The following is a 24075-nucleotide window of genomic DNA, read 5'->3' as shown; positions in this document are numbered from 1 at the left end:
AGGCGGGTGGATCACGAGGTCAAGAGATCGAGACCATCCTGGCCAACGTGGTGAAATGGTGAGACCCTGTCTCTACTAAAATTATAAAAATTAGCTGGGCATGGTGGTGCACACCTGTAGTCCCAGCTACTCGGGAGGCTGAGGCAGGAGAATCGCTTGAACCTGGGAGGCAGAGGTTGCAGTGAGCCAAAATTGTCCCATTGCATTCCAGCCTGGCAACAGAGTGAGACACTGTCTCAGAAAAAAAAAACAAAAACAAGAAAGGTCATTTGGCATAGGAAGAACTTGATTGACCTTGAGGTATTGGTAGATTTTATATAAATGTTTCTGAGTAGAATGAATATGTTTATAAAATGCACCTTAAAAAAACAGATGAACAAGTTCATAATATAGTGCATAAGACAAATATTTAAAAACTGCAAAATATTAAAAATGTCATATTAAAGATAATTATACAAATACAATGGTGGTGCAGTGGAATGTCTGAATGTTCACCTTTGCTTGTGCAATGAGGTGAACATGAGAGAGGACCTCTTAGAAAAAGTGGTACTTGAACTGAGTTTTGATGAATGAATAAAGAAAGGTTCACTGCTCAGAAGAAGTGGGTATACATTCTTAGGTAGAGAGATAGCATGAAGAGTTATCAAGGCATGAAGCAGCATGGCATTTGCTTGAAATGATTTAAGTCATTTAATATGGCTGGAACATAGGTTGTATGTTGGCAGTGGCAGGAGCTGAGATTGGAGATGGAGGCAGAAACCAGCTCATGGAAGGCTCTATATGCTACATTTGTTTTAGGCTTTATCTTACAAATGATGGGAAGCTATTAAGGATGGTATTACTATTGCTATTAATTATCATTGCCTTCTTCCATACGTTTTCATAAAATCAACTTTTAAACCACTTTTATAGGCTGAGAAATTGTAAATTGCCCTTTTGAGGAACTAAGTACTTCTATTACTATACTGGCACTACATTGGATTCTTGGTTCAAATGTTTATTCTGTTGCTTGTCCTTGTGATATCATTTTGTCAGAATAATCACTATGATGTCCATTGTGAGTATCCCTCCCTTTCTTTATAATTAAACTTATACAGCGAGAAAATGTCATTGAATATAAACACTGTTTGATTACAAAAAATGAGAATGAAGAGTACAACCTCAGTGGGACAAAGAAGAACTTCAGCAGTCTTAAAGATCTTTTGAATTGTTACCAGATGGAAACCGTTCGCTCAGACAATATAATTTTCCAGTTTACTAAGTGCTGTCCCCCAAAGCCAAAAGGTAAGATAATTTTCTAGTTATTTTTAAATTACTGGTCATGGATTGTGTATGTGGTGTGAAGTATCTTTAGTACATTGATTTCAAAGGATATATGAAAGAAGCAGCTCTAAAAGTTAATTTTATCTTATTCTGTTGTACAAGCATCATCAAATAAGATTGTTTACTTTGGTTTTGGTGGTCTAGAAGTGACTTGAAGTTCAATTATTCTAAAATGAGATTTTAAACATAATAATTTTGTGGTATGATGTCATTTATTGAACTAGTAAGATCTCACTACTAAATTCTCATGTTGTTTTAAGTAAAAATTTTCATATACTTTGAGGATTTTAATTGCTGTATTTTAAAAATAAAGATAGTAAAGTTGGAAATTCCTTGAAATAATGAGCCTTACTATTAAAAATTATTAAAATTTCTGAAAAATTGTATGAGTTAAGGAAGTTACTATAATTTTGAATTAATGAAATAACTGGCAGGAATACATCAAAATTCAAATTACATTAAGAAAGTGATTATAATTTTGAATATATGAAGTAACTAAGAATAATACATCAAAGTTCAATGAGTTAACCCCTAAAATAATTTTCTATTATAAAAAAGAACAATGAGGAGTTATTAAGCATTTCTTATATATAGAACACATTTCATTTTACTCTTCCTTGGCGCAATTCATATTTTCAGTGTATTTTGACGTGATATATATGTATTTTATTTTTTCAGATAAATCAAACCTTCTAGTCTTCAGAACGAATGGTGTTTCTGATGTACCAACCTCACCAACATTACAGAGGCCTACTCATATGAACCAAATGGTGTTTCACAAAATCAGAAATGAAGATTTGATATTTGTAAGTCATTAGATACTGATTACTGTCTTTTTTGTCCTTTTAAAACAACATGTTTTCTTGATTTACATTCATGTGTCATTTGGAATTATTTTGTTATAACATATACAAATTTAGTTGTGATTTAAGTATTTTTCCTTTGAAAGATATACCAACCTTGTGTTAGATGTTAGCAAAATTAATTATCTTAATTATCCTAAGAATGGAATCTTAATTTTCTTTTTGGAAATTTAAAAATGATTCTTCACAAAAATTAAAAATTAAAAATATACAAAGACCTATATTGTTACTCTCAAGTTCTCAAGAAAATAAGGGAAATTCAAGGGGTTAAAAATAAAGAAGAAACTGAGACAAAAATCCAGCCATCTCTCAGTGTCCATGAGGGATTGGTTCCAGGACTACCCATGGATACCAAAATGTGAGGATACTTAAGTGGAACCTGTGGGTATGAAAAGTTGGCCCTCCATATACATGGGTTTTACTTCCTATGAACACTGTATTTCTTTTAAAAAGTAACTAGTAATTATTTTTAAAAATTATTTATTTTTTAGAGGAGGACTTGCTCTGTCACCCAGGCTGGAGTGCAGAAATACTATATTTTCCATCTGAGTTTCCTTGCAGATGCAGAACCTGCCTTGCCAGTACAGAGGGCCCACTGGATTTATTGAAAAAATATCCACACATAAATGGACCTGTGCAGTCCAAACCCATGCTGTTCAAGAGTCAACTGTAGTACATAAGATCTGATAATTTGGCTGCCAGGTGGTGAGACTGGTGATCAGCCACATTTATCAAGGGGGTTAAGACTTAAAAGCAATTTAAAAGGGCCAGGTCTCAGACCTGCACAAGGCAAGGAGTTAAAAGTGAGACTATCCCTGAATAAAACTAGGACCCTTAAGTAAATACATCCTCAGTAACACAATATATAGAATGTGAAAAATTCACGCACTGGCAAGCAGAGAAGAAAAGGAATTTTGTCATTTTTAATTGGGTTTCTAGTGAGGAAAAGCAGTCTCTCCTAAGAATTTGTCATCACAAGCTTTTGAATTTGGGTTTCATTATACTACCTACATAGACTGAGAAACTCTAAATTAAAAGTGGTCCTCTCCTAATATTGTGTGGTGCTTAGAAGAAACAAAAAAATCTTTTTGGAACCACATACTCTTAACCTAGGCAACCCATGATTCCCACAGATAAAACCATTCCAAACATGAGCTTTTAATAGAAAATTTAGAAACATACAAGGAAATAATGCAGGATTAAGTAAGAGTCAGTAGACCAACAAACATCAAAATCAGAACTCCAGGAACTTCCTATCACAGAATTTTCAGATACAGACTATAAAATACATATACATGTTTAAAGATAGAAAAGGAATTGAAACCATGGAGAAATAAGACATTGTTTTAACAAACAAAAAAGATTTCAGGAAAACATAGAAATGATAAATATCATCACTGACATTAAAACATAATATACAGGATGAAAAGGAAATTACTTATAGCTGAAGAGAGATGTGAACTGCAAGACAGATCTGAATAAATTATTAAGAATGTAGGGGTTAGGGAGAAAGAAATGGGTTATATGAAAGAGGGATTAAGGGGCGTTAGGCAGAATGAGAAAGAACAACTGATATCTGAGCTCTTTAAGGAGACAAGTCCTCCTGTGAATAACAGGAAACAGAGTGGCCAGGTAACTTGACTAACATTACAAAACTAATAAATAGTAGACCTTGGATTTGAACACAAGCAGCGTTACTTCAGAGTGCAGGCTTTCAACAATTACTTTGTAAAGATATGCAAGAAATACTAGTATTAGTAGTAATAGCTAATACTTAATGCACATTTACTGTGTGTCATGGACTGTACTAAGGGCTTTTTGTATTTATTCACTTATTGTTTATAACAATCCTATGGGAAAATAGTTGCTTTTCTCATTTTTCAGATGAAGAAACCAAGACAGCTGCAGCACAGAGATTAAATAGCCTGTACAAGGTCATAAAAGTGGTAATAAGAAAAAGTCAGATATTCTGCCTCTGCAGACCACATTCTCTATTGTACTAGTAGGAAAGACAAACAAAATGATTCTCATGTAAGCAAATGTAGGTAAACACTGACTCTATTTTTAAAAAGTGATAATTATAGCCCATTCAGGAGATTTCAAAACCAAGTAGAGCCAAAATACACTTAATTCATTAATCCTTGTTTTCTGTCTCTCATTACTATTTAAGGAAGCAGAATAAAAGAATTAATTTGGAGTCTCAAATCTGGATTTAGACTCTAAGGAAAATACTTGCTTATGGATTAAAAAAAATTCTTCCTCATTGAACGTATTTTCTTGTTCCTACTTTGTTCTCCATCTTTACTCATTCTTTACTTTTACCTTTTTCTCTTGAAGAATGAAAGCCTTGGTCAAGGCACTTTTACAAAGATTTTTAAAGGCATACGAAGAGAAGTAGGAGACTATGGTCAACTTCATGAAACAGAAGTTCTTTTAAAAGTTCTGGATAAAGCACATAGAAACTATTCAGAGGTGTGTATGTTCTTTAGTTCATGTAGTTTATGCTGTTTAAAGATGTACTCTCATATTCATACAACATACTCATGTGTGCAGCTTTTCAAAATTGTAAGTTTTAAATGTATCAAGGACTTCTCTGAGGATATATTCTTGTGGGGCTATAGAATTACAGGGTTTGAAAATTACAGGATTACAAAAAATTCCAAACTAATTATGTTTAGCATGTTAGGAGTGTTATTACATTTCTGCATATACTGTGGCCATGATTTTCAAACTTGGCTCCCCAGAGCTTTATGGGTTACACAGAGGTTCTTCTACAATTTCATTTATTTAAAAAAAAAAAAGTTTCAAAGGCACTGTACTAAGGAACATACTTAGTGAAATCTGGATGCCTCTGGGCATCATCCAGAGATGCTAGCTGGCAGACCCTGTGGCCAGTTGCCAGAGCTCCGAACACAGCAAGATATGATACTTACAATATCTTAAAGGGTGTTAGTGGAAGATGATGTGAAAAGTTCAAGCCAAAGAGTTGTTCTAATCCAGCACACCACAGTATTGGTGATCGTGATTCACTAAACAGTCATACCCAGTGGTTCTAGTCAATGTCTAGTGGAATTGGAGTGATGTTAAAACTACGCTAGTGTCCTGACACAGATGTCATGATATTTTATCTGCACATTTTTAATTCTTTAGGAAGTATTATTTAAAGGCTACATCCATCTAACTCAGTTCCCTATATCTATCTCTGATGTCTACCTCTGGTTGTACATCTGTCCTCTATTTCAGGTGTTAAGCATCAAGCCTGTTTGACTGGCATCATTCATGATTCCTGTACCACTCTTGCTGTCTCTCACTTTGATCTCCATATTCCAGACTTACACAGGGGTTTCCTCAGAACGTTGATGGTAGTTGCAGGTCCATATAAAGGGACCAAAGCACATTGTATCCTTATCTATAGTCATGCTGAGAGTAGGAGAAAGTGCATCTTTATTATGGCAGAGAGAATTTTCTGAACTGAGTACTTATGGACAACAGTCAAACAACAATTCTTTGTACTTTTTGTTTTTCTTTTCCTTAGTCTTTCTTTGAAGCAGCAAGCATGATGAGCAAGCTTTCTCACAAGCATTTGGTTTTAAATTATGGAGTATGTGTCTGTGGAGAGGAGAGTAAGTAAAACTACAGGCTTTCTAATACCTTTCTCAGATCATCTATTTTTGTTTATATAGAAAATTCAGTTTCAGGATCACAGCTAGGTGTCAGTGTAACCCATAATTTAACAGGAATTAAATATTTTTGAAACTGAAAACACTGTAGGACTGTTCAGTTATATCTTGTGAAAAAGGAAACCAATGAATAAAGTTAAAAGTAGAAGGTTACAATGCCCAAACAATAGAGTATTATAGGAAACAAATGTCTATAACATTTTGTGTTCATGATAGCAAAAGAGATTATGGCAGGTTCAACATAACATTGGAATAACTGGCCTTTTCATTACAAACTTCTCTGGAATTATGAAGACAAAGCATATAAATGATACACTTAATTTTTAATGGAACTGACTGAAAATATTATGTTGATATGATACTAGATATATTTTTTGGTTAAATTTAGGTTGTTCATAGAAACTACTAAAAGTATAAATCATACCCCAAGCTTTAATAGTATACAGGCATGCCTCATTTTATTGCACCTTGCTTTATTGTGCTACTTAGATATTGTATTTTTTACATATTGAAGGTTTATGGCAACCCAGTGTCTAGCAACTCTGTCGGCAACAGTTTTCCAACAGCATGTGCTCATTTCATGTCTCTGTGTCACATTTTGGTAATTCTGGCAACATTTCAAACTTTAAAAAAAACCATATGGTGATCTGTGATCAGTAATCTTTAATGCTAGTATTGTAATTATTCTGGGGTGCCTCAAACAGAGAGAATATAAGAAGGCAAACTTCATAGATAAATGCGGTGAGTGCTCTGACTGCTCCATCAATGAGCCATTCCTCTGTCTCTCTCCCTCTCCTGGGGCCTCCCTATTCCCTAAGACAACAATATTGAAATTAGGCCATTTAATAATCCCATAATGGTCTTTAAATGTTCAAGTGAAAGGAATATTCACCCATCTCTCACTTTAAATCGAAAGCTAGAAATGAAGCAGCAAATGTTGATGTGGAAGCTGCAGCAAGTTATCCAGAAGATGTAGCAAAGACCACTGATGAAGATGGCTTAGTGAGGAAGGCATACTGAAAGCCAAGACAGGCTGAAAGCTAGGCCTCTTGCACTAAAAAGGCAAGTTATGAATCCAAAGGAAAAGTCCTTGAAGGAAACTGAAAGTGCTACTCCTGTAAGCACATAAATTACAAGGAAGTGAACAGCCTTATTGATGATACAGAGAAAGTTCTAGACAGAAGATCAAACCAGCCACAACATTCCCTTAAGCCAAAGCCCAATCTAGAGCAAGACCTTACTGATCTTCAGTTCTATGAAGGCTGAGAGAGGTGAGGAAGCTGCAGAAGAAAAGCTGGAAGCTACAAGAGGTTGGTTCATGAGGTTTAAGAAAAGAAGCCATGTCCACAGCATAAGTGCAAGGTGAAGCAGAAAATGCTGATGTGGAAGCTACAGAAAGTTATCCAGAAGATCTAGCAAGGACCATTGATGAAGATGGTGACACTAACAAACAGATATTCAAATGTAAACAAAACAGCCTTCTGTTGGAAGAATATGCCATCTGGGACTTCCACAGCTAGAGAGGAGAAGTCAGTGCTTGCCTTCAAAGCTTCAAAGGACAGGCTGACCCTCTTGCTAAGGGCTAATGCCACTGGTGACTTGAAATTCAAACCAGTGCTCATTTACCATTCCAAAAATCCCAGGGCTCTACAAATTATGCTAAGTCTACTCTGCCTGTGCTCTATAAATGGAACAATAAAGCCTGGATGACAGCACGTCTGTTTATAGCATGGTTTACTGACTATTTTAAGCCCATTGTTGAGATCTGCTCAGAAAAAAAGATTGCTTTCAAAGTATTACTGCTCATTGACAATGCACCTGGTCACCCAAGCACTCTGATGGAGATGTACAAGGATATTCATATTATTTTCTTGCCTGGTGACACAACATCCATTCTGCAGCCCATGGATCATGGAGGAATTTCAACTTTCAAGTCTTATTATCTAAGAAATACATTTTGTAAGGCTAAGCTGCCATAGATAGTGATTCCTCTGGTGGATCTGGGTAAAGTAAGTAGAAAAACTTATGGAAAGGATTCACCATTCTAGATGCCAGGAATAGCATTCATGGTTCATGGAAAGAAATCAAAATGGTAACATTAATAGGAATTTGGAAAAGTTCATTCTAACCCTCCTGGATGACTTTGAGGGACATGGTACTTTAATGAAGGAAGTCACTGCAGAGGTGGTGGAAACAGTAAGAGAACTAAGAAGTGGAGTTTGAAGATGTGACTCAATTGCTACAAACTCATGATTAAACCCTGAAAGAATGAGGCGTTGCTTCTTATGGATAAGCAAAGAAAGTGGTTTCTTAAGATGGAATCTACTCCTAGTGATGATGCTGTGAACATGGTGAAATGACAACAAAAGGCTTAGAATATTACATAAACTTGGTTGATAAAGCAGTGGCAGAGTTTGAGAGGACTGACCCTGTAAAGTTCTACTGTGGGTAGAATGCTATGAAACAGCATTGCATGCTACAGAGAAGTCTTTCATGAAAGGAAGAGTCTGCAGTGAATATCATTGTTGTCTTATTTTAAGAAACTGCTGCAGCCACCTGAACTTTAAGCAGCCACCACCATGATCAGTCAGCAGCCATTAACATCAAAAGGCAAGATCCTCCGCAAGCAAAAAGATTACAACTTTCTGAAGGCTCAGATTATCATTAGCACCTTTTTTGGCAATAAAGTATTTTTTTAAAGTATATTCTTTTTTTTTTTTAAAGATATAATGCTGTTGCACACTAAATAGACTCCATTATAGTGTAAATACAAGTTTTATATGTATTGGGATACCAAGAAATTAATGACTTGCTTTATTATGGTAGTCTAAAACCAAACTGGTAATATCTTCGAGGTATGCCTGTATTTTAGTGCCTCACAAAGTTTACATTCAAGAAAATTGTTTATATAATTCCCTATTTTCCACTAGTAATGCAGATTAAATCCACATCTACACTTGTATAACATTTTTTCATATCTTTGAAAATTGATAGTATTTTCAAAAGCAGTGGTTTGGAACCTGTTATATGGAGGTATCTGAGAGGCTCCTGTGGACCACGAAGGAGTCCAGGATTGTTTTTGGAAGCCAACACTTGTTTTTCTGGCAAAATATGTTTTATATATATATTTTTAAAAAAGTTTTAAAGATAAAGCAGCGCAAAACATTTTTGTATTTTTTGCAGAATAAATTAAAAGATTAAATGGAGCTAGAACTCAAATTCTCCTTTATGTCTATAATACTACAGACATTGTTAGTAATTTTTGTGTGTAGAAGAACTTCAGGAAGGTTTGAATGTCTAAAATGTTACGTGGATGATAAATTATGTGAGAAATTTTCATTTTTTTAAAAAAAACAGCCATAATTCAGTACTAATATATAAAGGTGTGCTGGTATATTATATATTATACATTTATGTTATATATATATATAAAAAATAACATATAATTGTTTAGACTCCTACTCTTGCTGTTGTAAGTAAACTAAAAACCAAAAATATAATGCTGTGTATCCATTAAGTTTTCTTTGAAGTTTTGAGTTTTGCCTAATTTAATTTCTTTACCTATAATAGTCACATGTAAGTATATGAAGATTTAAATTACATATATTTAATTATATTTATACTTAAGCCTTATTATTACTTATATTTTAATGCAGATATTCTGGTTCAGGAGTTTGTAAAATTTGGATCACTCGATACATACCTGAAAAAGAATAAAAATTGTATAAATATATTATGGAAACTTGAAGTTGCGAAACAGTTGGCATGGGCCATGCATTTTCTAGTAAGTAGTATATCCATTTTATCAAAAAGACACTGTTTTATTTTATAAAACAATATACAAATTATCTTTACCTGGAAACAAAAAATAAATCTGTAATTGGATGCCAATTCATGTAAAACAGTCTGTGTTAGGTGATAAAAGAGATTACTTTAGGCATATGTTTATGTATGTAAAATCACTTTTGAAAAAAAGTTTTGTCATCCCATCAATATCTTAGAACTACTAATAGACAGTCTGTATTTTGTGTCTTTTGGATTTAGAAAATTCAACCAAAAATTATGCAGCAACATGTGCTTCTCTATTTTTGGGCCATTGTACATTATGGTCCATGAGAAAGCAGCGTTGACAGAGACGAGTACCAGAGGGCCTGCCAGTGATCAGACCCCTCAGGGTGCACCTATGTTCTGCTGCAGAACTGAAGTAGTGTTTCTTAATGTCAGCTCCCATCCAGAAACACAAACCATCTCAGCCTTAGAACTCACGTTAAGTGGCATTGGGTAGTTTTAATTTATTCGTTTCATCACAAGCATAGATTATTGTGTTATTTAAAGTGTAAAACAGGAAGCATAGTTAGGAGTCATAAATTTCCTTTTTTCTCAATGCATGCCTCCAAATTAATATTTATTATACTATCTTATATATTTTTCTTCTTTAAATCTGTTTTGGGGGCTTGAACTACTAAATGCTCAAATATTTGTGGATTGATATTTGAATATATGTGCATTTAACTCTAATAGGAAGAAAACACCCTTATTCATGGGAATGTGTGCGCCAAAAATATTCTACTTATCAGAGAAGAAGACAGGAAGACAGGAAATCCTCCTTTCATCAAACTTAGTGATCCTGGCATTAGTATTACAGTTTTGCCAAAGGACAGTAAGTTCTAGAGGGATTATATATAATGTTACTAAACTTTACTTGGGCAGTGGTGTAAAGAGCATGTTGTTAATTTTCCTTGAACTCCACTTAATTCATATGTTCCTGATTAATAATAAAAGTATCTATCACTTTTAGCCATTTAAATTGTTAGTTAAATCTTAGTCTCTATTTTTCTTTCTTATACGCATATAACTATGGACTGTGAGGTGATTTTTTAAAAACAGTTTTAATCTCTATATATGAAGGATAGGATTTTATCTATTTTTAATATGAGGTTTTCTAATATTCCTTGAGCCACAAGTAAATTTTCTAAATATTTTTTTCTTCTCATCACTAAATAAAAATTTATCTAGCCTGAGATCTTAGGATTTTTTTCTACCCTCTGTGAAGAAATTAGTTTAATTATCCAGCTAATTCTGACTTTTTAAAACCTTAAAAAACTTTCATTTGTGTTTGTTAATCTTTACTACTTAACACAGTGGGTTAAAAATACAAATTTCAGTCAGATAGTTGAGAGGGGTTTTTTGGGGGTCTAGATAATTATAAATGAATTTTGTTATCTTAGCTAATTTCTCTAATTGGATGTTCCAAATTTAGATTCTAAATTGATCAATTTAAGCCAATAGTACATAATGACTTATCTGACAGTGAAGACAGTGATAATTGGGCAGTAGTACAAGAGTATGGCACAAAATTCTTACAGGGTCTTACATCTGGTATTCTGGGAAATTTTATCCTTTGGAATCAGAAGTGAAGATGGAAAAAAATGTATTCATATGGTGAATGTATTTTTCAATCAATCTATTTGTCTGTCTATGTCAGAATACTAGAAAGTAGGGTTATATTGCTTCTTCCTTTCTTGAATACAGTCCTTCTGGTGGAATCAAAGACCACAGAAACTTTGCTTGAGAAATTCCATGATTTGAACAGAGCCCACCTGTATCAATTCCATATACCTAGAATATTTTGGTGTAATTTAGCCATGCCTCAGCTATAAACGCTTGTTGGTCCTTGGTTTTTTTTTATCATCTGCAAGTGAGAATTGCCAAGGCTATTAAATCAGTAGAACATCTCTGAATGATGTAACATTACCTTATGAAGAAATACCAGAAAGTATCATGGGACAATTTTAGGATAAACTATATTAAAAAAAAAAAGATTTGGCCAGGCGCAGTGGCTCATGCCTGTAATTCCAACCCTTTGGGAGACTGATTGCTTTATCACTTAAGCCCAAGAGGTCAAAGCATAGTGAGCTGCAATTGTGCCATTGCACTCCAGCCTGGGTGACAGAGTGTCACCCTGTCTCAAAAAAAAATTTTTTTTTTTGAAGGTAAAACTAATGAAAAATGGTATGCCAGTTGAGACACTACAGTTTAATGGAAAGATTAATTGATTCAGAACTCACTGTACAGGATTCTAATTCTGTCTCTGCTGCTAACAAATTGTGTGGCTTCGGGCAGATTACTTAATCATGTGTCTCCATGTTGTCATCGTTGAAGATGAGATATTGAACTAGATGACCTTGAAGGTCCCTTCTGGCTCTTAAGCTTATGCAGTCATGTGCACTTACACATCCACCCCCTCCAAAATACAGAAAATAGACCTGATTATTCAAATGATTTGAACTTTAAAGCTATTTACATATAAAAGATTGGTTTACTTGTGAATTATTTAACCCTACTCTGTTCTTATCATTTAAAAGTTCTTCAGGAGAGAATACCATGGGTACCACCTGAATGCATTGAAAATCCTAAAAATTTAAATTTGGCAACAGACAAATGGAGTTTTGGTACCACTTTGTGGGAAATCTGCAGTGGAGGAGATAAACCTCTAAGTGCCCTGGATTCTCAAAGAGTAAGTTTATATATAGACTAAGTTAGAATTACTCTATCTCTGAACTTTCATATGACTTTCACATGATTTGTATTTTTTAGCCCATCTAATTTTTAAAAGAAGGTTGGTGTGGCATTACACAATTTATTCTCTTTGTGGTTCTTTAATTATAGAAGCTGCAATTTTATGAAGATAGGCACCAGCTTCCTGCACCAAAGTGGGCAGAATTAGCAAACCTTATAAATAATTGTATGGATTATGAACCCGATTTCAGGCCTTCTTTCAGAGCCGTCATACGAGATCTTAACAGTTTGTTTACTCCAGGTATGTATTTATGGAGTGATCTTATTGATTTTCCAGCTATCTTTATTGTATTTAATGAATCATTACTAATTTTTAATTCCTTTAAAACATTTTCTTGATGTCATTTAGGCCCTCTTAATTTCTTATGTTCATATGGCTTTTCATGCTTTATACATATTCTAATCTCCTTGAGTGAGAATTATTTCCTTTTTTAAAAAAAGACCTTTTCTCTTTCAGTAACCTAATTTTAGTTTTCCATTTAATGAGTTGTAAATTATAGTGTTTTTTTTTCCTGCTTAAATTGACTTTAAAAAAATAATTCTTTTTAACATTTCTCATATTTTATAATTGATTGATTTTCTAAACATGAGCTGTATTTGTTTTGGTTTGTTCTCTCGTTTTTCAAAATACTGAGCTGAAATGCATGTGTTTGACCTATAGGTGCTTTCTACCCTAGTACTACTCACCTTTCTCACAATAAATGTCAGTATATTACCTTACTTTATGAATATGAAAACTACTTATTTTGGAAAACAAATATTTATCCTTTGCAAAGTCTCTCTTGAAAGCCTTTCAGATTATGGGTAATGATTAAAGGCTCCCATTAATATAATCTAAATTATTTGAGTTTCCCTGTATCATTTAGTATTTGTAACTTATGATTATTTTGGCCAACTTGAATGTATATCAGTTTAGTCCAGAGAATTTTATTTGCTAACTTAAGGTGGTAATATTCTTTATTTCTCCAGATTATGAACTATTAACAGAAAATGACATGTTACCAAATATGAGGATAGGTGCCCTAGGGTTTTCTGGTGCCTTTGAAGACAGGGATCCTACACAGTTTGAAGAGAGACATTTGAAATTTCTACAGCAACTCGGCAAGGTAAATTGTCAGAAGTTTTTCAAATAGAGTATAATCCTTTCATTTAGGAAAAACTTAGAGTGTTTCTAAAGTTCACTTTCTACAACATTTTAAAGAGTGCTTGTAGAAAAAAAAAGGTTTTGTTGTCAGATGTTGGAGAAATGCTGTGTTAAATAAACAGCTATCTTTACTGAATGAAGGGGGCCAGCCCCTCCACACCCGTGAGTAATTCTCATCAGGTGGGATGAGAGACTGAGAAAAGAAATAAGAGACAAATTATACAGAAAGAAAAGTGGGCCGGGGGGACCAGCACTCAGCATATGGAGGACCCGCACCGGCAGCGGTCTCTGAGTTTCCTCAGTATTTATTAATTACTATTTTCACTATCTCAGCAAGAGGAATGTGGCAGGAGAGCAGAGTGATAGTGGGGAGAAGGTCAGCAAGAAAACGTGAGCAAAGGAATCTGTGTCACAAGTAAGTTCAAGGAAAGGTACTATGCCTGGATGTGCACGTAGGCCAGATTTATGCTTCTCTCCACCCAGACATCTCAGTGGAGTAAAGAATAATAAAGCAGTATTGCTGCCAACATGTCTCGCCTCCCGCCACAGGGTGGTTTTTCTCCTATCTCAGAATTGAACAAATGTACAATCGGGTTTTATACATTCAGTTCCCAGGGGCAGGCAGGAGACAGTGGCCTTCCTCTGTCTAACTGCAAGAGGCCTTCCTCTTTTACTAATCCTCCTCAGCACAGACCCTTCAGGGGTGTCAGGCTGGGGAATGGTCAGGTCTTTCCCATCCCATGAGGCCATATTTCAGACTGTCACATGGGGAGAAACCTTGGACAATACCCGGCTTTCCAGGGCAGAGGTCCCTGCGGCTTTCCGCAGTGCATTGTGCCCCTGGTTTATCGAGACTGGAGAATAGCGATGACTTTTACCAAGCATGCTGCCTGTAAACATTTTGTTAACAAGGCACATCCTGCACAGCCCTAGCCTTAAACCTTGATTCCATACAACACATGTTTTTGTGAGCTTAAGGTTGGGGCAAAGTTACAGATTAACAGCATCTCAGGGCAAAGCAATTGTTCAGGGTACAGGTCAAAATGGAGTTTCTTATGTCTTCCTTTTCTACATAGACAGTAACACTCTCTCTTTTCCCTACAACTGAAGAACTTTTCAGAGGCTTTAACATGTAATGTGCATGGAACATCTTCAAGAGGATGATGAATTAGGCAGTATTACTCAAATTGACTTGACCAAGAGACTGTTTCTTGGTAGCAGGAGTTCATTGTAAGTGATTCAGTGAAATAGACAAAGGAATACATAAGCTTTTCTACCTGCCTTTCTGCCTTTAGTCATCTCAGGGAGAATTAATCTTATTGCTTAGGGTCTAGGATTTTGACTGTGCCCTATTCACTAGCAGAGGCTCTGTCTATTAAAAGGTCATACAGTCATGTATAACCTACATATTTTAAGTAAGATACCAGGGAATGCTCAGTTCTTAGTAGGTCCAACCATAGCGGTATCTTTTTCACATAAGCTTGCTAGGATAAGGTTCTCACTAGTAAGTACCATATTAATGTTGTCTGTTATTATCAGCTATTCCTAAATTCATATTTTCCTGACATATCTCCAGATGTCATTGATTTTCCTCTTTTCTGGGAACTTACAGCATTTATTGTTTCTTCTATACAACTTAATCACATAGTCTTTTGTTGTTTATTAGATCTTGGTTTTTGTTTGCGTGCCTTTTTTTTCCTTGACTTAAAAAAAGTTCCTTTAGATCCCAACAGATTACTAGGCACACAATTTTGTCATATATTGTCAAAACAATGGAATACATACTGGTATTTAAGAAGTAGACATAACAAAGAATACATCAAAAGATCACTAATTTAGATTAACAAAAGGGAAACAGCAGACTAAATTATAAAGTTATCTTTTCAAGTAATTTTTTCTAGTTATGAAAGTGATATAGATACTGCTTTTAGAGAAATTGGAAGATATTATGATGAAGATACATTCCATTTGTTGTAGTCTCTGAACAACTACACAAATTCTTTCAATAGTGAAACCATCCTATATATACAATTCTATACTTGCTATTTTTCATATATCAAGATTTTCCCATTAATATTCTTTTGAGACATAATTTTAAAAGTGAATACACCATAATTTATTTATAACATTCCCCATTATTGTAATTTTGAGTTAATTTTCTTTTGCTTTTTAACATTTTTCTGTGAGCTTAAAATTCTTTTAAACGTAAGTAAATTTCTAAGGAAGGCATTTTCAAAATATATGTACAATGAAATATATTTCTTAGTAATTTAGTTTGTAGGAAATGAAAGGAAAATGGTGTAATCATTAGTCAGTCATAGATATTTTAATGTGGATATTTCCTATCTGCATTTAACATCATAATTTTACTTTCATCTTTTGTTTGTTTGAAGTAATTGATGTGTTCCATGGTTTGTCTAGCTATTTGTATTGCCTTATTGAAGCCATTCCTACAAAAATGATTGCATGTCACCTTTTCATTTTATAAAAATTAGCTACTGTATCCCTTTAAGTTATCCTTTTCAATTAGTGGTATGGTGAAAATATTCCAAAGAGGGATGTATATTTAAAATTATTTTCATATTTTTTAAGCCAAGAGAAATAATGGTATATATTTTTTATTTTTAAAAAAATATTTTCATACTGTTTGTAAAAGGAGCCAAGAAACTATTGTGAAATCTTTTCTTTTGCTACTTGAAATCTGGATTGTTTTTGCTTTCTTCTTTTATCCTCATGCTTATATTCTATTTTTTAAAATTTTAACATGGATTATTTATTTGTGTAATAGCCTTACATGTGGATGTTAACAGTGTAAACAGTACCACATATAACCATCAAGATACCTCAATTAGAATTTATAGGACTAGAATGAGATTCAGATGGTTTAATTACATTTTAAAAGTTTTCTGAAAAAACTTTTGCAATAAAAAAATAAATTGCCCATCAATAAGTTTGATATCTGTTAAAATGATTTTTGGTTATCTGCAGATGAAGCAAACAAAGTGTATTCTCCAGATTTTTAAGGCACAGTCTGGTGAGATAGCTGCCAGAAAGAACAGAAAGAGTTGTCATTTATCTCTTGTGAGGACAATTTCTGAAAGTTGAATGAGGGTATCTCTTTCTGGGGATGGTCAAAGTTTACTGATCTCTCTTACTGCTTCACGGTAGTACTGCTGGGTGAGGTAGGTTGTTTGTTGCACACCATCACTCTGTAATACATACTGTGGAGCTCTGTCTGTATCTCCCGGCAAACTGAACCATCTCATGATCATAGCATTCATTTCTGGGAACTGCTGACAGGCAAACCCGACAGGACCAGTGGCTAACCCGAGATTCAGATCAGCTGATGTTGGTTTACCCATGTTAGAACATGAGGTGAAGTCCAGTACATCATCTATTAGCTGAAAAGCTATTCCTACATTTTCTTCGGTACTGATAGGAGATCTCATGCGCCACTGGGTCCGGGCATCCTAGAACAGAGACTGCTTTACAACTGTTGGCTATCAGGCTTGCAGTCGTCTTGAAGGTCTTTTCAAGGTAGTGTGCAAATCTTTCATTCTCATTTTCTTTTGACCCAAGCTGAAGAAATTCACCACACACCAAATCTTCAATAACTTGGGTTAAAATAGATATAACAGTTGTATTTCCAATTTGTGCCAGAGCTATAGATACTACAGAAAGAATTAAATCTCCAGCAAGAACAGCTTTCTTTTCACCTCAGATCTTACTGTGTGTTTTTCTCTTCGAAAACTTGCATCATCAATAACGTCATCGTGAACCAGACTAGCAGTGTGGATCATTTCTGCAATTAAGGCTGTGGCGCGCTGGCTAGCTAGCATATGTCAGAAGTTATTATGATGACTATTACATGCTTGGGCCATTAGCACCATAATAATTGGTCGAAAGGCTTTTCCTTTTACATCAGAGTAGTACTCAGACATTTCCTTAAGTTCTGTTGTTGATACGGGCAGTTCCTTTTTTTTTTTTTTTTGAGAGGGAGTCTCGCTCTGTCGCCCAGGCTGGAGTGCACTGGTCAGATCTCAGCTCACTGCAAGCTCCGCCTCCTGGGTTCACGTCATTCTCCTGCCTCAGCCTCCTAAGTAGCTGGGACTACAGGCACCGGCCACCACGCCCGGCTAATTTTTTATATTTTTAGTAGGGACGGGGTTTCACCGTGTTAGCCAGGATGGTCTCGATCTCCTGACCTCCTGATCCTCCCGCCTTGGCCTCCCAAAGTGCTGGAATTACAGGCGTGAGCCACGGCGCCCGGCCCTGTGAGCAGTTCCTTTCTAATGTCCTCGTACAGACCTTTCAAGTCTCCCCAACCGAGTTTGAAAGGATCGGTATTTCTCACCACTGTGTGTTTTAGTGTACGGGGTTGTGTGATGAAACCGTGATATACTATATACATTTGGACAGGCCGGTGTTAAATGCGTCACAAGATTAAAATAGGACAAGTCAAGTCCCTTCCGCCTATGAGCCTGCACTAGGCATTGGCAGCGGCGGCCCCGCCAGGCTCGGGGAGCCGGGCTCGGGGAGCCGGGCCCGGGTCTCCGCGCCGCTGGCCCCAGGAACAGCCCCGCGCTGCCACGCCACCAGCGCCAGGCCATGGTCTGAAAGTCGTGGCAAGACGGCGGCTCCACCTCTGGCCTGCGATCCTCCTCCTGGGACCTGGAGCCTGAAACCTCTTATGTTCTTTATATCCTTTACCTTCTCACTTCACTCCTAGCTGTTTTGACATCCTCTTTATTCCTTTTTCCTCCATGGTGCAGATCTGGGATTCAGAAATCAGGATCTTAGTGTGACTACTTTGAAATTATCAGCATCACTCTTAATCTTCTCTGAATATGATTTTTATTTTCCTCTCTTCCCATCATTAGCTAACATCTTGGCCCACATTCCTTGAATACTTTCAGTACTCATTGTTTTCTGGTCACCTTACTTCCTGCCGTTATTTTGGATGCCCTTCCAATACTTAAAAAAAAAAGATTCCTTGGCTTCTCTACCCCAAACTTGTGATTACATTAAATGAGTTCATTTTGAATTCCATAATCCCCTGTAATAACCTTACTTAGGAAATTTCCTATCCTGAAATCTCCCTGTCTGACTATAACTTTATAGCCTTTGGCTTTTTTCAACATAAATGCCTTATTTTTGATATCTTTGGTATTGCTAGTGTCTTTCACACTTTCTTCTTATTGGAATGTAAATTGGTGACCCTTTCTAGAGAGCTTCTCATAGAGCAGTTTGTATCAAGGGCTTTTAAATGTTCATATCTTTTAAACTACTTTCACTGGTATCTACAATTATATTACCCCCCCTTCCCTTGATTATCTGCTTCACTTTTCCTAGTACGGGAACAATACAACTTAGCATTTTTAAAATTGTGCTTCCATCCCTCAAACACTGTAAGAAAAAAATAAAATATAAATCTTGATTGTTTTCATTGAAAACTGATTTCCAACATTGGTTAGGCACTTAAGACTCTTACTGGTTGTATTAGTCTGTTCTCATGCTGCTAATAAAGACGTACCCGAGACTGGGTAATTTATAAAGGAAAGAGGTTTAATTGACTCACAGTTACCCATGGCTGGGGAGGCCTCAGGAAACTTACAATCATGGCAGAAGGCACCTCTTCACAGGGCAGCAGGAGAGAGAATGAGTGCCAGCAGGGGAAATGCCAGATGCTTACAAAACCATCAAATCTCATGAGAACTCACTCACTATCACCAGAACAGCATGGAGGAAACCACCCCCATGATTCAGTTGCCTGCCACCGGGTCCCTCCAATGACATGTGGGGATTATGGGGTTTACAATTCAAAATGAGATATTGGTGAGGACAGTGCCAAACCATATCACTGGTAGTTCTTTTACTCTCCCTTATTTGATTTCTTTTCTGGTCCTATCTCAAACTCTTCTGGTTTTCTATCTTAAATCTTTCTTTTCACTGAATTTTTCTTCATCTCCTTCTTCCATAAGAAAAATAGAGGCATTCCAAGTTAAAAGTGAGACTGATTTTTGCCTATCAAAGTGATAAAGATTTAGAAAAAGTATAATGACCATCGTTGGCAGAGATGTGATGAAATACACATTTTCCCACTGCTTATTGGAACATCAAATGGTAACCACTGCCAGAGAGCTTCTAATGCAGTGTGTATCAAGGCCCTTTGAAATGTTCTTATCTTTTGAACAGCTATTTAAGTATCCTTAATAGAGATGTACACAAATATTTATTTATAAGAATATTATTGCAATGACATGACTGTATTTAAAAAATTTTCTTAGTGTACATTTATGTTTACAATGTTAAAAATTAGTGCATTCATGTGACAATATACAATAATTAAAAATCATTAATTTCAAGGAATATATAGTGGCACTGGAAAATAAATTTTATGAACACATTGTTAAGTAGAGGGAAAGAAGATAAAACTTATTTCCTACTTTTGTTTTCTAAAATATGTTTTGGAATAATTTCTCACAACAGCCTCATGAGATAGACATTTTATTATTCTCTACTTTAAGGAAGAAAAGCCTCATTTTAGAGAGATGTGAATTGTCTGTGGTCACTGAGAGAGCAAGTTGTGGATCAATATTCTAGTTCCAATCTGACTTGAGAGTCCTGGGTCTATCCACCTTGTTGTGTGGCCTTCTAAACTGTGTAATTATAGATTTAACTCTGAGCCTACGTGGTCTAGGTTTTTTTAAAAATTGACTTCAAGTATATAAGTGAAAATACAGTCACTTAGAATCTTGTAACTCAAGAACTACATTGTTTTATCCTGTAAGAATGCAATAATATCCAAAATACACTAATTTGATTAATATCAAAAACCTATAATTTATTTAAATGTTATAGCAACTTACCAATTCTATGTAGTTAATGAGTCTTAGGTAAAAGAGTGGATTCCTTTAAAGACATCTTAAAAAAAAAAAAAATGTAGAGTCATCCCATAGGCTAAAAGTTTCTTACTTCTTAATTTGTTTTGGCTGCTATAACAAAATACCATAGACTGGGTAGCTTAAACATCAGATATTTATTTCTCTCAATTCTAGGGCCTGGAAAGTCTGAGTTCAAAGTTCTGGCAGGGGTTGGTGTCTGGTGAGGTTTCTTCTTGGCTTGCACATGGCCGTCTTCTTGCTGTGTCCTCACATGGGAGAGACTGCTGTAATGTCTCTTCCTCTTATAAGGGCACTAGCCTTGTCACATGAGGGTTCCACCCTTATCACCTAATTTAACTTTTATCACCTCCTCAAAAGGCGCTATCTCCAAATACAGTCATAATGGGGTTAAGGCTTACTATATACATTTTGGGTGGGGGTCACAGACATTTAGCCCATAACAGACACATTCCATCCAGATTACTGACAGTGATATCAAAAAGTATTTTGTGAAAAAGGAAAATTCTTCCTGGAAGTTAGTGACAAGAGTTTAGGAATTCCTCAGCATGTCCCTTGGCTTATCTTGATAATTAATGCTTATCATTTATTTAAATACTTTTTTGAAGTAATTTATATTTCAGCCTGTAATTCCTTTTGAAGAAATTAAATTTATAGGTTTACTATGCACCTGTTGAGATAGTATTTCCTTTTCTTGTTCTAAGAGTTCCTTAATATAAGCTTAAAGATATGTCTGCTAATTCCAGCTACTAGAATTTTCTATATAATTTATTTGTAATTTGCCTTGAAAACTTGATATTTCCATCCTAATGTGATGTGTCATTTAGGGTAATTTTGGGAGTGTGGAGATGTGCCGGTATGACCCTCTACAGGACAACACTGGGGAGGTGGTGGCTGTAAAAAAGCTTCAGCATAGTACTGAAGAGCACCTGAGAGACTTTGAAAGGGAAATTGAAATCCTGAAATCCCTACAGCATGACAACATTGTAAAGTACAAGGGAGTGTGCTACAGTGCTGGTAAGCTGCCCATTGAAACCTATTTGAAATTCAAGATATGTCTTTGGCATCCTGTGTAATAGAAACGTACGGTGTCTAATGATCTGGACTTACGCCAATGCCCAGAGGGACAGGCATTCTATAATGACTGGAGATTGTGTTTGGTGATCATAAACTATAACTATAGGAAGTATTTGGCAAGTTGTTTAAACATTCTTTTCACCTCTTGCTTAAGTTTACCAAGAGAGCATCATTTTTAGAGAAATGGTTTTTGCTTACGTTTTCTATAAAAATATTTTTGAATTTTATGTTTTTTGTTTGATATAAATGAGGAGAAAGGAAGTTTTCTCATCAGTTTATTTTGGTTTGCCTAAAGAGTTATAGAAAACTGAAACGCAAGTAGTTTCAAAGCTTTTATTCAAAATTTATTTTCGTTATTTATTCACGTTTTTGTTTCAAAAAGATTATGTTCTTAACAACTATATCACCTTTAATGTATAATAAAGTTTTGTCATCTTAGATTTTATATATGTTTTAAGTCATTTATGTATGATAGTTTTCTAATATTTAATCAGTATAATATGGCAGAGTAAAATATTGTTTCCACCTTTATGTTAAAAGGTCGGCGTAATCTAAAATTAATTATGGAATATTTACCATATGGAAGTTTACGAGACTATCTTCAAAAACATAAAGAACGGATAGATCACAAAAAACTTCTGCAGTACACATCTCAGATATGCAAGGTACCTAATATCCTGATTATTTGCTGTAGATGAAGCAACCATATTGAAGTAAATGTTAGGAAATCATCTAGACTTTTTCATAGATAATAAAAGGAATATATAGGGTTAAGACCATTTAAATTGTTTATGTTTATAAAACTAGCTGAAAGAAACATGTTTTATCCATAGGGTATGGAGTATCTTGGTACAAAAAGGTATATCCACAGGGATCTGGCAACAAGAAATATATTGGTGGAGAATGAGAACAGAGTTAAAATTGGAGATTTTGGGTTAACCAAAGTCTTGCCACAAGACAAAGAATACTATAAAGTAAAGGAACCTGGTGAAAGTCCCATATTCTGGTGAGTATATTTCAGTATGATAAATGAAATTTTACAGCACAGACTTCAAACTTTATTGTTGTTATTTAATAGTTTGCCATTTCTGTATTTACAGTAACAGTGAACATTTAGGTCTTTTAAGTCTTACATTTAACCTTTTTGTTTTAGGTCTTATAGTCATGGTTATAGTCCACATGGGAATAATGGCATGTGCTTTATTTTTATTAAGTATTTTCTTGTTTATAGGGATTGTAGGTTTTTCTTCAAAACCATCTCCTATTTATGGAGGCTTAGGGCTAATTATTAGTGGTGCTGTGGGTTGTGGTATTGTGTTGAATTTTGGTGGGGCTTTCATGGGGTTAATAGTCTTTTTGATTTACTTGGGTGGTATAATGGTTGTTTTTGGTTATACTCTGGTGATAGCTATTGAGGAGTATCCTGAAACATGAAGGTCAAGTACTGATATTTGAGAGGCTTTATTATTAGGATTATTAATAGAGTTGATGTTGGTTTGGTGAATAGTTGAATATGATGGGGTGGTGATCACAGTTGATTTTAATAGCGTAGGGAGTTGATTAATTTTTGAGGGGGAGGGGTTGATTCATGAGGATTTTGTAGGTGCGGCTGCCTTGTATAGTTATGGGTGTTGGTTAGTGGTGGTTGCTGGTTGATCATTGTTAGTATTTTTGTTGCAATTGAAATTACTCAGGGTAATAGATTAGATAATTAATAGTAGAGGTTAGGCCTTTTTGGGCAGATACAGTAACAGAGGCTGGTTTTTGGTATAGACTTTTCTAGTCAAACTGGGTCTAGAAGTGAAGCTAGATTTTGGCTTCTGAAGGTTGAATGGTGAATTGTAGCTGAATAAAAACCTAGTATATTGGAGAAGTTAAATGTCTATAATGGGTACTTTAAGGTTGTTAGTTATGAAATTAAGCTCCATTGCTAGTAAGAGACCTAGGGTGGTTACACCTAGGGCTGTGAGCTTTAGGTGGAGTGGTATATCTGTTTGGGGGATGAAGTAGGAATAATACTGTTAGTGATGAGGAATCTGGCGAAGATACTGCCGATTGCTAGGTGCTTAATTGAGTTAATTAGGTGCTCTAATAGGATAACCTTGTTTTACAACTCTGATTGTTATTAATGATAATAATCCCCTAAGGTTATAAAGTAAGCACAAGTAAATACATAAAAACGTTAGGTCAAGGTGTAGCTCCTGAGGTGGCAAGAAATGGGCTACATTTTCTACCCCAGAAAATTTCATGACAACCTTTATGAAATCTAAGAGCTCAAGGAGGATTTAGCAGTAAACCAAGAGTAGAGTGCTTGGTTGAATAAGGCCATGAAGCACGCACACACCACCCGTCACCCTCCTCAAATATCATTCTAGAAATATTTAAATTCTCTACGCATGAATAGAGGAGATAAGTCATAATATGGTAAGTGTACTGGAAAGTGCACTTGGACAAACCAAAGTCTTGTTTAACCTAAAGCATCCAGCTTACACCTGGAAGATTTCATC

General features: G+C 35.3%; 1 protein-coding gene and 1 pseudogene across 2 annotated transcripts in view; one reads left to right on the top strand and one right to left on the bottom strand.

The window, feature by feature from the left end:
• JAK2 (Janus kinase 2) overlaps positions 1-24075 on the top strand; it is a 101574-nt gene that overhangs the window by 35816 nt on the left and 41683 nt on the right. For both annotated transcript variants that reach the window (XM_025360071.1, XM_025360072.1), the window contains exons 8-19: positions 1098-1284; positions 2002-2129; positions 4524-4658; positions 5722-5809; positions 9523-9650; positions 10388-10526; positions 12232-12383; positions 12536-12686; positions 13415-13551; positions 21319-21508; positions 22109-22233; positions 22402-22574. In XM_025360071.1, coding sequence (XP_025215856.1) covers positions 1098-1284; positions 2002-2129; positions 4524-4658; positions 5722-5809; positions 9523-9650; positions 10388-10526; positions 12232-12383; positions 12536-12686; positions 13415-13551; positions 21319-21508; positions 22109-22233; positions 22402-22574 — 1733 coding nt within the window. The remainder of the gene's footprint in view (positions 1-1097; positions 1285-2001; positions 2130-4523; positions 4659-5721; positions 5810-9522; positions 9651-10387; positions 10527-12231; positions 12384-12535; positions 12687-13414; positions 13552-21318; positions 21509-22108; positions 22234-22401; positions 22575-24075) is intronic.
• On the bottom strand, positions 16658-18199 carry LOC112608527 (annotated as a pseudogene).

The sequence above is a fragment of the Theropithecus gelada genome, chromosome 15 (assembly GCF_003255815.1).
Source record: "Theropithecus gelada isolate Dixy chromosome 15, Tgel_1.0, whole genome shotgun sequence".
Taxonomy (NCBI): domain Eukaryota; kingdom Metazoa; phylum Chordata; class Mammalia; order Primates; family Cercopithecidae; genus Theropithecus; species Theropithecus gelada.
Note: the sequence above shows the minus strand (reverse complement) of the source record. Positions and strands in the feature narration are given on the sequence as shown.